Genomic DNA, 12,959 nt, shown 5'->3' with positions numbered 1-12,959 from the left:
CAGTTCCTAGAGTAGGAAGGTCTGGTTGATCTTCTGCAAAGAAAGTCAGCAAGGCCTTGAGCTGTTCAGGCTTTGCCCAGCAGTTTATAAGAGCTCCCTTATAAACACATCTTAATCTGAACCTCATATCCAGGCTTATAAACACCAAGTAAGGTGTACACCATCCCAAGTGAACAACTTCCATGCATCTGCCTATATCATTTTCTTGTCAAATAGAAGGCATATTTTTCTTAAATCTGTTCAACCGTAGTTGAAACCTGTCTTTTGTGAGAAGCTAGTCATTCCTTCCTCAGCTCCTTTACTGTCTTGCCTGAAGGGGCATGTACATTCAACACAAACTTCAGAAGCCAATATAAAACATCCTACAAAAGACAAGGTCATAAAGGATGATGGGAATGGTTACAAAATAAACAATGAAGGCACAATAAAAGTGGTTTTAAAATACAAAAAAGCAGCCTTTATTATGAGATCATAATACATGCCAAAATAAAAGTGTCTTTTAAATCACTGTGTATGTTTATGAATTGTATTTACAGGTTTTTCCTGCCATTTTAAAACTAGAATTTGTTTGGTTTTGCAGATATTTTCAAAAATAAATATTATAAAACATGATTCAAGAAAAGATGCATACAATAGGAAAAGGGAAACCTGTCTTGAAACAAAGCCATTCCTGCAGAAGCCAAGAACAAAGAACGGGTTGAAAACTTAACTACACCCTACCTTAAACTGAGAGGGTAAAATTTTGTAAAAACAAGAATAAATCACCTAAAAACTGAAGATAGAGGGTTTTTTTTCTTTTTTATAATATAACATCAAAATTACACAGAATGCCCCAGTGATCACTAGGAAACCTGCCACATTCTAGTTTTTCCAAACCAATTAAGTCCATGCTTCGTGGAATGAAATGCCCCCCTTCCACTGCAGGCCGAAAGTAAATGCGGTCAAACCTCATCTTGCACTTGTAGGCTGCATTCAGGTTGGTGTTGGACTGCGTGTCCCAAGTGTAGCGACAGTGCTGAGGTTTACCCAAAAACTCCCAGGCATCCTTAATGTTGCCAGGCAGATTACCCAGTTTAGTAACCTGAAGGTAGAAGAAGGGAAAAAATTCCACAGGACAGTGAATTCACAAATTCTACCTTAAAAAAATAGAACTGAGTTGTCACAGCATTGGATTTTTTTCTGTAAAACATAAGTTGTTAAAAATCAAAGATCTTGGAGATGTTTCTAAACTATGGTATTTCTCCAGATAGTCTAAAGCACAACCATTTCCTGTAGCACTTTCTAAATCCAAAACATGTTCCAAAATAAATGTTCAGCTCTGAAATGCTGAGGCATAGGGGCCAACATGATGTTTCCTAAACCAACGTCATTCCAGTTCACCGCAATGGAATTTCACGATAATGAGAGGTGATACTCTGACCTTCTAGTAATAATGCACAAATTTCCCTTTTAGTATCAGCAGCCAAAAAAACTACTTCTAATTTTCAATGTCTGGATTGCCAGGAATTAAAATCTATTTCTCCAGACCACCCTCTTTCTTCATTGATTCTGAGAATTGGAGAGTTGAACAAGTAAAGACCAGGTTCTCAAAATGAGAAAATGTTTTTGAAGTCAAAACTTCCATCAAATCTGCCTGCATCTGTTCAGATACAAGTATTGTTATTAAAACATTTTGTTATTTGGAAAGGGACTCCATATATATCACCTCAGCCAAAACAACGCTTACTTCTACTTGGTCACAGTTCCACATCTTAAGAGTAAGTGTTGACTATCTCTGCTCTGCCTAAGCAGGTAATTTCTCATAAAGACAACAGAAAAGCCTGAGAAGGTTTTGCCAAAATACCTTCTCTAAATAACAAAGTTGCTTATTTCTATTTACCTCGCTGTCTCTGAGGTTTGTATCCCCTCCAAATATAACAGTGGTGGACTCAGACTCCTTCTGCATTTCGTTTAACACTATTTGCAGCTGCTTTATCCGTTCCTTGGAGTGATCTTTAGTGCTCTCCAGATGAGAAGTCATAAGGCAAAGTTCAATACCAGATATGCTCACCTGTGTGTGAAACAAAGAGGCAGTATTGCTATCCACATCATGATAAGAAGTTCAGAGACAAAATCTTATCACAAAGCAAATGACTGAATGTTAGAGCTCTGGTTAATATTAGTTTTACATTGAAGAAAAGGGGCTTACAGAAGGATAACAGGCTTTTAGTTTTGTTTTCAGACGTTATGAGACTTGAAAGCAAAGTATGGTAAGTAACTTGCATAAAAGATTTGTCGGTATCAAATGCCACTGGGCTTGTATGCTTGGAAAAGTTTTTCTGCTCTTTGAGACTGTTACAGAGAAAAAGCCTGTTCAGCCTTTCCTGGGATTTTCTGTTTGGAAGGCAGAAGTACAGCTGCTTAGTCTTAGTACATCCTGACTCACTCACATGCACAACTAAAAGGTTCCTCTTCATGGCAGTCGTTGGAAAAGGTATTATGTCATGTTTCAGTAGCTTCACTCTGGACTTCTTTAACATTACAGCAGTGAAATACTCATCTATGTTACCTACAGAGGACCAAGCAAAGAAATGTTTGAGGACATCTTCTGCTGTACCACAGCAGAACTGCCATAAAGCAGTTAAGGTTCTGAAAGAGACCTTTTTACCACAACCTATGAGAATATGTTGATTTTTAAGTCGTTAGTGAAAAGTTACATGATAATGGTCTGAATTTTCCAGATTTTTTTAAAATGCAAATACCTAAAAAAAATTATTTATCTATGGTACGTTTTGATTACCCTTGCTACCAATCTTTCAAAATGCAGAAAGAAATACAAAGGAAAATGCCAGAAAAGCAAGCTTTTCACATGCATAATTTGCATCAAGCTACATGCTGATACCAAAACACAGAAACATCAAATGCTTCCTTCTTTATATTATTTAAAACAGTTGGAGGTTTTGGCAAGAGAAACAGAATAAACCCAACCTTTACTTTCTGGTTTTTGTCTTTAGCACCTGAGGGTATTTTCTTACTTGGAATAATAGTGTAATTGCCTGCTTTCATCTGGAGAAGAGGGAGATGTGGTGGGATGACCTCCTGTAAAAACACAACATCCGGACTGTATCTGAAATCAGCAAGGCAAGAAAAATTTCAATTAATAACTGAGTAGTACTGCAACACTGAGGCCAAATGGAACAAAGTCAGGGATTTCAGGTGCACCTTGCCCTCATTTTCCTAGGTTTTGTAAGCATCTGCTCTTTAAAAAAAGAAAAAGCTATCTGCACTGTACTTAGCAGCACAAAGACACCACCCTTACTAAAAGGGAGGAAACAATTGTTATTATGAACATGAAACCAACACGGTAATAAAATGCATTACTTCCTTCTACCATGACCTTGCAGGTTTATACTACATAACATGAGGAATTCATCTTAAGCAGCTGAAAAGTAGCTTTGGGACATGTTTTCCGGAAGATTCTCATGTACCAGATGCTATTATGAATTATGTTTGTGATGTATGGTTGCAACTTGAACAATATTGCTCATTATTAGACTTTTAAAGTAGCCATCTGGAAACATTTAACCTCTGGGATGCTCCACAGGTTCACACCTTTTACAGTCAGTATAACAACTCTCAGCCATTTAGGATTTATAGGGTGATTGATCTGTTGCATCTAACATTAAGATAATTGGGACATGAAGATTTTTAAATTCTTGAATCAAGAAGCCTTTTTATTTTTCTGTTGAATCCAGGCACCTGACAATACAAAGAGGAGGCTGTACTTACAATGCCAGGTATGTACAGACTCCTCTAGCTCGATCTTTCACATTTCCCAGATCCAGCCCATCAATGTTCCAGGTGATCAGCGAGAAGTTGCTGTCATCTTCCTTCTGCTGCGAGTCTTCACCGTTGACACCAGCAGTACTTGTAGTTGCATCTGCAGTGAGGTCAATGCTAAAGAGAGAGTGTATTTGTTAACATGCTAACACTGACCTATCTGCGATTGCCTCACTTATCTGCTAAAGCATGTATGGATCTCAACATCATTTAAAAGCACAGTAACTAAAACATACAGGCCCCTGACGTACAGAGCTGTGGTACACAGGTGAAGTAAGTGGTTTTTTCTCCACCTATGGATGGAAGATAACATTTACCATTCTGATGTGAGCAGATGGTAACCAACAAAATCCAAAGCACTTGAGTAGTTCAACTCTTTCCCCACAATCCCACTCTTTCCCCATGTACTTCAGGAACAGGCTGCTTCCAAGTAGACTCCCCATGGGGTCACAAGTCCTGCCTGCTCCTACATGGGCTCCTCTGTCCATGTGCCCACAGGTCCTGCCAGGAGCCTGCTCCAGTGTGGGCTTCCCACGGGATCAGCCTTCCTCAGGAACCCAGCTGCTGCAGTGGAGAGTCCTCCCTGGGCTGCAGGAGGATCTCTATTCCACTGTAGTTCTCCAATGGGCATGCAGGAGCACACTTGAGGGAATCTCTGTTCCTGCACCTGGAGCACCTCCTGCCCCTCCTTCTTCGCTGACCCTTGGTGTCTGCAGGGCTGTTTTCAGTTCTCTCTTCTGCTGCAGATGCTGTGGTGCAGCAACTTTTTAACTTTAAGTACATTATCCCAGAGGCACTACCACCACCGCTGATGGGCACAGCATTGTTCCACAGAGGGTCTGCCTTGAAGCCAGCTGACCTTGGCTCTGTCAGACACAGAGGAGGCTTCTGGCAGCTTCTCACAGGAGCCACGCCTGTAACCCCTCGCTGCCCAAACCTTGCCAAGCAAACCTGGTCAGAATACTGCTGACAACACACTGATGTTTTTGTTGTTGCTAACTAGTGCCTACCTCAAGACAAGGGCTTTTCAGTTTCCCATGCTCTGCCAGGTGCATAAGAAGCTGGGAAGAAACATGACCAGGCGAGCTGATGTGAACTGGCAAAAGGGATACTCCATACCACAGATCATAATGTTCAGTGATGGATTCGGAGGGAATTGGCCAGGAGGAGCCAGCTGCTGCTTGGAGATGGGCTGGGCATCAGTCAGTGGGTGGTGAGCAATTGTACTGTGCATCACTTATCTTTCTTGGCTTCCATTTCTCTCTCTCTTTTTGTTATCTCAAATTTCATTACAGTTAATTTTATATTATTATCATTAATTTTATTTCTACTGTAAAACTGTTTTTTTACCTCAACCCATGGGTTTTATCTTTTTTTTCAATTCTCTTTCCCACCCCAATGAGAGAGTGATGGTAAGTCAGGGTGTCCAAGTGAGTGAGTGAGTGGGTATCTGGGGTTAAACCACAGCAGGCAGGGATCTGGAAAAGTTCAATTCCACATGCGGATCAGTACACTCAATACCTCCTCCAGGTATGCTATGAGATGGTGTACATAGAACACAGATCTTACATCTTAACTTTCACAGGTACATCTAACAAAGTATGCATGTACAAGCCTATTTTATTTATAGAGATAAAAATATGCATACATCCACTATAATACAAATATGCATAATTTACTCATATACAGATGTGTGTATGGTAAAATCTGTATACGTATCACTACACAACACAAGGCAAAGAGAAGAAAATATGCCTGTGCCTTCTCCAAAAGTTCACAATCCACCAGTCCGGAGGATCCACAGAGGGAAAAGGCAGTCCAAAAGCCTGAGAGCCTCTCCGTGAGAGAAAAACGTCGGGAGAGGACGAGAACGGCAGCAGAAAAGGAACAGGAACCGCCTGCCTCGCTGCACCTCAGCCGAGGTGCGATGTCCGGCGGGAGGGGAGCGCTGCTCCCCAGGTTACGCCTCGGCCCAGCGATGTGTCTCCCCGGGTGTGGGGGTCCCAGCACCTTCCTGCCGAGGGGAACCTGCCTTCTCCCGGGGAGGGAAACCTGCCTTCTCCCGGGGAGGCGAGCCTGCCTGCCCCCGGGGAGGGAAACCTGCCTGCCCGCTCCCCAAGGCTCCGCTCCCCAAGCCACTCCTCCTACCGCATCCCCCCGTCCCTGTCACCTACCAGGTGCCGCTGTCCGCGCAGGCCGGGGCCGCCCCGCCCGCCGCTGCCCCCGTGTCCTGCGGCGGGTCGAAGTAGGCGTTCAGCGCCCTCTGAAACACAGGGGCGGCTGTCAGCGAGGGGCCGCCGCCGGGCAGCCCCGCGGCCCCGCCGGCCCCGGCCGTACCTCCATGTGCCAGTCGCTGCCGGCCAAGAAGCGGCGCGCCACGGCCTCGTCGCTGCTGGTGATGGCGGCGAACTCGGAGCACAGCACCTTCCTCCGCTTGGCGACGTGGAGCGCCTCCTCATCCTCCTGCTCCCGCTTGTGCTCCGCCGGGGGCGGGCTCGGCGCGGCCTCGGCCCTCTCCTCCATGGCTGCGGCGGAAGGCGGGGAGAGGCGCCGCCCGCCGGCGTTGCCGTGCCGGTGTTGCTGTGCCGGGGTTGCCGTTCCGGGGCGCGGGCGGGCGGGCGGACGGACGGCGGTCAGCGGGGCGGCAGCATGGGGCTCACGGTGGAGAGCCTGAAGGAGGCTATGAAGTACATGGTGGAGTCGAAGGGCTTCGACCGAGTGCTCGGCAAGGTACGGGCACTTGGAGGGCAGGGCTCTGGGAGCGCGGCCCCGCCGGGACAGCTCGTCTGTACGGCCTTTGTTCCCTCCCGGAATAACCGGCTGGACCGGGATCAGCCCGCGGGGGCTGCGCGGGGCCGAGCCTGGCGGGGCTGCGGGCACGGCAGGAGCCCGCCGGTGTTTCCCCGCATTCCAGGCCTCGCACCCTGGCGTGTGGCCGTGCTGCTAACACGGGGTAGAAAACACAATTGTTACAATAAGAATAATTACTCAATTGTTATTCAGTAACTCTCGTTAAACCCTCCAGCTGCCTTCCAGCAGCTCTCTGAAGGTGGCCGTACTGAATAACCTTTAGGAGTCATTCAGCAGGTGGCATTCTTTCTTTCGCAGTACGTGCGAAGCCATTAACTTCCGGGACTGTGCAATTGTAAAATAAACTTCCCTGTTTAAAATTAGAAAGGTGTCTCGTTATGACATCTCCTGAGCCTGAGGTGAGGCTGACAGCACAATGCACACCCCAGTGCTCTCTGAATTTCTACACAAGGCCTTACGCTATACCTTCACTGCACATTCTGGTGCAAGGAAATGTAATTGACTGGTACTGCTGCAGTGTCATGCTACATTATGCTCAAAAAAAAGTTGAAGTTACTGCAACTTGTGTAGCATGCAGTAGCATAGCGGCTGTGTAGGAAAGTTCTTGTTCTAGAAGCAGTTTCAGTGTTCTCATTAAATTTTCACTTTAATTTTTATTTGGTTGTGTAACTGTGACATGGAGTGATGGAGTAAATATAGCTAAGAAAATCAGCCATGTAAAAATGGCTTTGCATTATAGAGGAGTAAATGTTGTAATGGAAGCAGTGCTTTTGTTGACAGCACCATGATCTGATACACTTAATAGAAACCAACTGTTAACAAAGTAATTCTTACAGTCATGTTTTTCCAAGACATGTAGGTGAGTATAAAGTTTTTAAAAAATGTATAAAGCTTTAAGAAGATAGTTTATATATTTATGGAGTCCATTTAGTTCTTAGTCACCACTTCACTGTGATAAATATACACTCCTTTTAAATCCTGATTAGTGGTGAGCAGATATTAGCATTTCAGCTTGTAAAGGTAACTGCCTGGAAGTGAGCCTTGGGAGACAGGTTTCCCGTCTTCCTGGGGAATGCTTTCAGATTTTTCCTGCAACCTTCTAGAATTAGGATGCTAGGAATCTGATGATAATAACAATAAAAGTGCAGTTTGAATTAAAAGTAACTGCTGCTTTTCTGTGAGATCCCTGAAATCTCTCTTACCATAAGTAAATGACTCAAGGTTTTTCTTATTCCAGGGAAGACACATTTTAGTCTGAAACCTTTCACCTCAAGCCTCAGACTTAGTTTCTGGTGTAACTCCAATGTGGTATCTACCCAGGCTTTAATGACTGTGTGTTTAAAGCCTGGAAGCTGAAGCAGTGTGCTGTTCCCCGAGGCAGACGCGTGGGAGGACAAGCGCAGCAGGGCTGGGAGAAGCACAGACCAGCAGCTCCAGCTGAGTAGGTCCTGGGAGCGTTCAAGTACTGAACTATTTTTGTCAAGGAGAGCAGGCATGTAGTGCCAGCTCAGAGCAATGACAAATGGGACCAGATGCTTTCCTCACCTCGCTGGTGAGGTGGAGCACCAGTCCCAGTCCCTGATGGGAGTGGAAGCAATCTGCTGCCAGTGTTGAGCATCAGTAAAGTTCTCCTTAGAAATTCTGTCAGAAGCTCAGGCATCCAGGGCAGTGCAGCATGCCTGATTTAGGACTTGAGGTTTTCATTGATATCGGTGCTATTTCTGCATTAAGATGTTGCCTCAGTAATTTCCTCTCTGTTTAATACCAGTTATTTCCATTAGAAGACTGTACTACATCATCGTTGATCTTAGTATCATTTTTCTGCAAAATTTGGATAGACTTTGGTTTATCAGAGAGGGCAAAACTCAGCTCTTACATTGCATCATAAATAAAGAACTGAATTTATATAATTTATAATGAAACTGGAAACATTTCAACCTTAATACCGTTTAAGATCAAAAAATATTTAAACTCAGCTGGTAACAGAATGGAAACATTCAAGTTTAAAAAAACCCTTGTAAAAAAACTGAAAATTAGTAAGAAGAAATATATAATTATGTCCACATTTCACTTTTAATAGTCTAAAGGCACTTCAAAGTCTTAGTTATACATGTAAATATATGTGGAACTTACCCCAGTTTTGCATCTGCTTTCAGATTTTGAATATAGTGCTACTGACTGAAGAAATTGAAATAGAGATTTTCAAATACTGAATTGCAGTAACTTCTTGGTGTCAAAATTCCAGCTTCTTTTGTTGGTTATAGGGGGAAGCATGGTACCATAGGTGAACTGTAATTCTGGATTTACCACCTGTGGGCCAGAATAAAACTGTATATGCAAATAATGATGCTGTAACACTGTGATACAGCCTTGGATACTTTTACTCATGAATATGAATTCTGATCAGAGAGGCCGATCTGATTAGTATTTCCAACGCTCATTTCAAAATACTGATTTTTATTGAGGTTGCTCTTATGTAATGATTAATGAATTACTGGTGGTCTCATTACTATATTGTGAGCTAACAAATGCCTTCACAACCATGGTACACACAGATACTTAAAGCAGTTTTGTGTTCCCTCTAATCTGGTCTTTCACTCATGGCTTAAAGCAAAAGGAAAACTGAAGACAATTTCCTCCTAAGGAATTCATGCCAGCATAGCACCTATTGAAGTTCTGTTAGGCTGTCAGTTTAAATATTTGTCTGCATTAGAAGTACAGATTTTTCTAAGGCAACAGTCTTCTGCTCAAAATCTATGGGAATATCTAATGGGGCATTGAGTTGAATTACTCTATTTTCCATCTTTTAATTTGTCTCATGAGTCCAGAGTCAGAAAAAATTTACTTTCAATTTGATTGAGGGCAATATTAGGTGTTGGTACTACTGTCACTAAGCTTTTTATTCCTTTTTTTGGTTATACAGATGAAACTTCACTCTGCAACTCCTGGAAAAGTCGTTTGTGAAATGAAAGTAGAGGAGGAGCATACGAACAGAGGTGGCACATTACATGGAGGTTTGACAGCCACCCTTGTGGATGTGGTGTCAACAGCAGCATTGCTGTACACAGAAAGAGCAGCGCCTGGGGTCAGTGTGGACATGAACATCACGTAGGTATCGTCCACTATGGTTACCAAAACATACTCACTTTTCTTCCCCTATTGACTGACTCCATTGTACATCTTTTCTGTGCTGTGGCATTTACTAAAAATGGGTGCTTTCTTTGGTTTCAGAAGTCCTGTTTTGATAAATTAAAGGGGTTGCATGTGTGTTTTTGGAGACTGACATTTGATTTCAAATTTTGAGTTGGACCTTCTTAAGCTTTTATTTGTTACATGTGTTTATGAGACAGTGCCGATTCCTTCACAGAATGCATGTAACAGGATGTTGATATGTCAACAATTTTACTCCTAAGAAATTGGTTTGGTTTCAGTTTTTGCTTGTGCAGGTATGTTAATGTCTCCTCAAAACCCAAGCTCTAGGGTAAGCAGCTTTCTGTAAACCCTTTTTTAGTATTACTCCATAAACCAGAGAAAAAGCAGAGTTTACCTCTGTTGTGTATAGAGGGTGAATTACAGATTGAATCAGAATTTCTCAGTGGAAAAAAAAAAATCCTTTGCTTTAGGTTAATTTAAGGTACTTTTATACTGAGAATAGTTCTTCCTGTAATGAAAATTCAAAGCACGGTGTCTTAAAAAACCAATTGTTCTGAAACTTTCTTTGATCATGCTATTGTAGCTTGTCAGCTTTGCTTCATGACTTTTAATGAAGGCATTATGACCAATTGGAACTAAAGTAATCCTACTTAGAATAACTAACACAGAGCATTAAAAATGTTAGAAAAGTAACCCCTCATCAAAACTGCCTTTAAAAAACAAAAAGCTTTAAAAGTGTGTGGGGAGTGCTCTGTATCTTTACCAGGTTCCCTCCTTTCTCTCCCTGCACCTTCTGATTTCTCCACTAGGCAGATGGGGGATTAAGCATTTATTTGAACTTCATGCTACCACTGTGATGACTAGGATCTCACTGGAAATTAAAACCTAAAATTCTCCTATCATTATTGGCTTTTTCCTGCAGTAGTATAACAAGAGGCCGACATCTGAATTATTGACACTATCAGTTATGTTCACCCAATTACATAAGGGCTGAAATCTGAAGAAGTTGCTGTCTCTGGAGGTGATCCAAAATTACCTTTAGGCAATGTTACATGAAGCAATATTAATATCTTTTTTTAACTTGGACTACTGCATTCATTGAACAAGTGAGATTGGATATCAAATATTGTTACAAGAACTTTTTTCCTTTTTGGGAAGGAGCTTTTTAAAAAGTTGTCATGAGGAAGCTATTTCAGTAATGGAAAGAACAGAGAGAAACAGAGAAAATTTTTTTTGGTAACCACAAGAGGATCAGCAGTAGCTTCTGGAAATGAGACAAGGCTGAAATCCTGCCCTTGTCAAGAATGGAGCTGGTGCTACATCAGCATGAGGCGTGGCTGACATTCTTGTGACATGGCGTCGCGTATAAAAATGGACTCGTTGATGAAATTTATCTCAACAAGATTAACATCCAGCAATTCTTCATTTTCCTCTGCAGCTCTAACATTTGAATATTGTTCCCTTACTTCAGATCATGGTTGGATCATGTTCCTCCTAATTTGTTCCAGGGGAACTTTTTGTGCAGAAATTTCTTCCTATTCCCCGAAGAGTGGGTTTTAAAAGCGCACCCTCCTGCTCATGTAAATAAAACAAAGAGTTTTCTAATGAATGGAAACAACATTTGAGGGTGTCCAGATTACCATGACTTTCCTCTAACCAGGGTATAGGAACAGTTAACCTATGCTTACAGTTCCATACAGAAATGACCTTCTGGAGCCTTTGTGACATTGACATTTTGCAGCTGAAGCAGCCAAACTAGTTTAGAAAGGCTGTAGGAAGCCAGCAGTGGTTGGAATAGGACTTGGAGCTGAACTTTTAACTGAAGTCTTGGATACCTCATTGTTTCTGTTCCAAAACAGACTTTTCCACAGAACCATGCCAATGGGTTTCTTTCTAGCCTCCATTTTCTCAGAGAACTCTTACACTTACTACTACTGCCAGTAGTTAGAAGAGCTCAAATCCATTAAGTGGGGGCTTGCAAGTAGGCAGGCAGACAGAGATGTTGCTTTATTATTTGCTTCTACTAATTCCTTCATGATAATATAAAATGCAGGAATATTCTTGGATTTATCCTCTGTACAATTCCTTACCTGTTCCTTTTTTTCTTCCTTGAAGATACACTTCTGCTGCTAAGATTGGAGAAGACATACTGATTACAGCTCAGATTTTGAAGCAAGGAAAAACTCTTGCATTTGCCACTGTGGATTTAACAAATAAGGCTACAGGAAAGTTAATTGCACAAGGTAGACATACAAAGTTCTTGGGAAATTAATATGAAAAAGTATTTTAAATAAGAATGTTGGACTCCAGAATCCCATTTAGAATTATTTTCTCACTTATGCAATATCATCTGCACAAAGTTGTGATAGTTGCTATCAAGTGAATTTGTCTCAATTATATAATAAGCAAACAGATTTCTTAATTACCACCAGCCTGGGTTTGGGATGAACAACAGAGTGTGACAGCACAGGGACGCACCTGGCTTTTTTTGGTCAAGATAGCAGAAGGGAAGAGCCTTTGGGCCAGCCATATGGTTAACCAGCATGAAAGCATTTTAAGAGATCTGCCTTCTCTACCTGTGGCATCATGTGACAAGGCAACCCTGTCTCCATGCCTGTCACTGTCACACTCAAACACCACTAGAAGTGCTTCCCAACTGTACTTGTTCCCTGAGGTGGTAGTACAGAGTTCCTGCAACATTGTCCAGAACTGGTTTGAAAGTGTAAAGCAGGCTAATGCAAAATGTAATTTACTGATGCTGTAATAAATTAAGAAGTATTCAATAAAGGTTTCTGAAACTACCTTTTTAAGGATTGTTTCATAGTTTTGTAGCCTCTTTGCACTAAGTAAAAGCTTGTCAGCATGGAGTAGTTGAGAGAGGGTTTGGTGGAATCCTTGTACATAAATTCACCCAAGATGTCATCGTCTCCCTCTGATCCTGGAACGTGAAAATAGTTATATCATGTAGGCTTTTCAGCTCTCTCTAGCTGAGGTTGTGGTTATATTTGTTTAAAATCCATCAGCTGCATGTAACAGATGTAAAAAACTAATTTTGGTGAGCTTTCATTCAGGCTAAGGCTGTAGATTATCTGACCTGGCTTAAATGTGGTAGAGTTAAGCTGCTGTTCATCAGCTGAAGCCCAGTCTCCTCTTGCAATGCTGTGGACAGGCTTAAC

General features: G+C 42.2%; 2 protein-coding genes across 3 annotated transcripts; one reads left to right on the top strand and one right to left on the bottom strand.

Annotated features, from left to right (window-relative positions):
* Positions 1-431: 431 nt before the first annotated feature.
* TDP2 (tyrosyl-DNA phosphodiesterase 2) lies at positions 432-6,444 on the bottom strand. Of its 2 annotated transcripts, XM_036406423.2 has the most exons (7): positions 6,157-6,444; positions 5,994-6,082; positions 3,769-3,936; positions 3,015-3,106; positions 2,430-2,548; positions 1,880-2,050; positions 432-1,081 (listed from the first exon to the last, which is right to left on the bottom strand). In XM_036406423.2, the coding sequence occupies exons 1-7, from the start codon at positions 6,340-6,342 to the stop codon at positions 800-802; spliced, it is 1,107 nt and encodes a 368-aa protein (XP_036262316.1). In that variant the 5' UTR covers positions 6,343-6,444; the 3' UTR covers positions 432-799. The 2 variants fall into 2 exon arrangements, with proteins under 2 accessions (XP_036262316.1, XP_036262317.1); XM_036406424.1 differs by lacking the exon at positions 5,994-6,082 and having other exon boundaries at positions 6,157-6,344.
* On the top strand, positions 6,443-12,584 carry ACOT13 (acyl-CoA thioesterase 13). Its single transcript, XM_036406425.2, has 3 exons — positions 6,443-6,549; positions 9,554-9,738; positions 11,899-12,584. Exons 1-3 carry the CDS (start codon positions 6,469-6,471, stop codon positions 12,053-12,055), a joined length of 423 nt encoding a protein of 140 aa, XP_036262318.1. The 5' UTR covers positions 6,443-6,468; the 3' UTR covers positions 12,056-12,584.
* Positions 12,585-12,959: the final 375 nt, after the last annotated feature.

The sequence above is a fragment of the Molothrus ater genome, chromosome 1 (assembly GCF_012460135.2).
Source record: "Molothrus ater isolate BHLD 08-10-18 breed brown headed cowbird chromosome 1, BPBGC_Mater_1.1, whole genome shotgun sequence".
In the NCBI taxonomy this organism is placed as follows: domain Eukaryota; kingdom Metazoa; phylum Chordata; class Aves; order Passeriformes; family Icteridae; genus Molothrus; species Molothrus ater.
Note: the sequence above shows the minus strand (reverse complement) of the source record. Positions and strands in the feature narration are given on the sequence as shown.

Bases quoted from the DNA above. Each gene is read 5' to 3' on its own strand.
- TDP2 (XM_036406423.2), bottom strand. From the start codon at position 6,342: ATGGAGGAGAGGGCCGAGGCCGCGCCGAGCCCGCCCCCGGCGGAGCAC. The intron at 6,083-6,156 runs GTACGGCCGGGG...CCTGTGTTTCAG, and splicing joins GCAGCGACTGGCACATGGAG to AGGGCGCTGAACGCCTACTT. The intron at 1,082-1,879 runs GTAAATAGAAAT...TTCTACCTTCAG, and splicing joins CAAACCTCAGAGACAGCGAG to GTTACTAAACTGGGTAATCT.
- ACOT13 (XM_036406425.2), top strand. From the start codon at position 6,469: ATGGGGCTCACGGTGGAGAGCCTGAAGGAGGCTATGAAGTACATGGTG. The intron at 6,550-9,553 runs GTACGGGCACTT...TTGGTTATACAG, and splicing joins TCGACCGAGTGCTCGGCAAG to ATGAAACTTCACTCTGCAAC. The intron at 9,739-11,898 runs GTAGGTATCGTC...TCTTCCTTGAAG, and splicing joins AGTGTGGACATGAACATCAC to ATACACTTCTGCTGCTAAGA.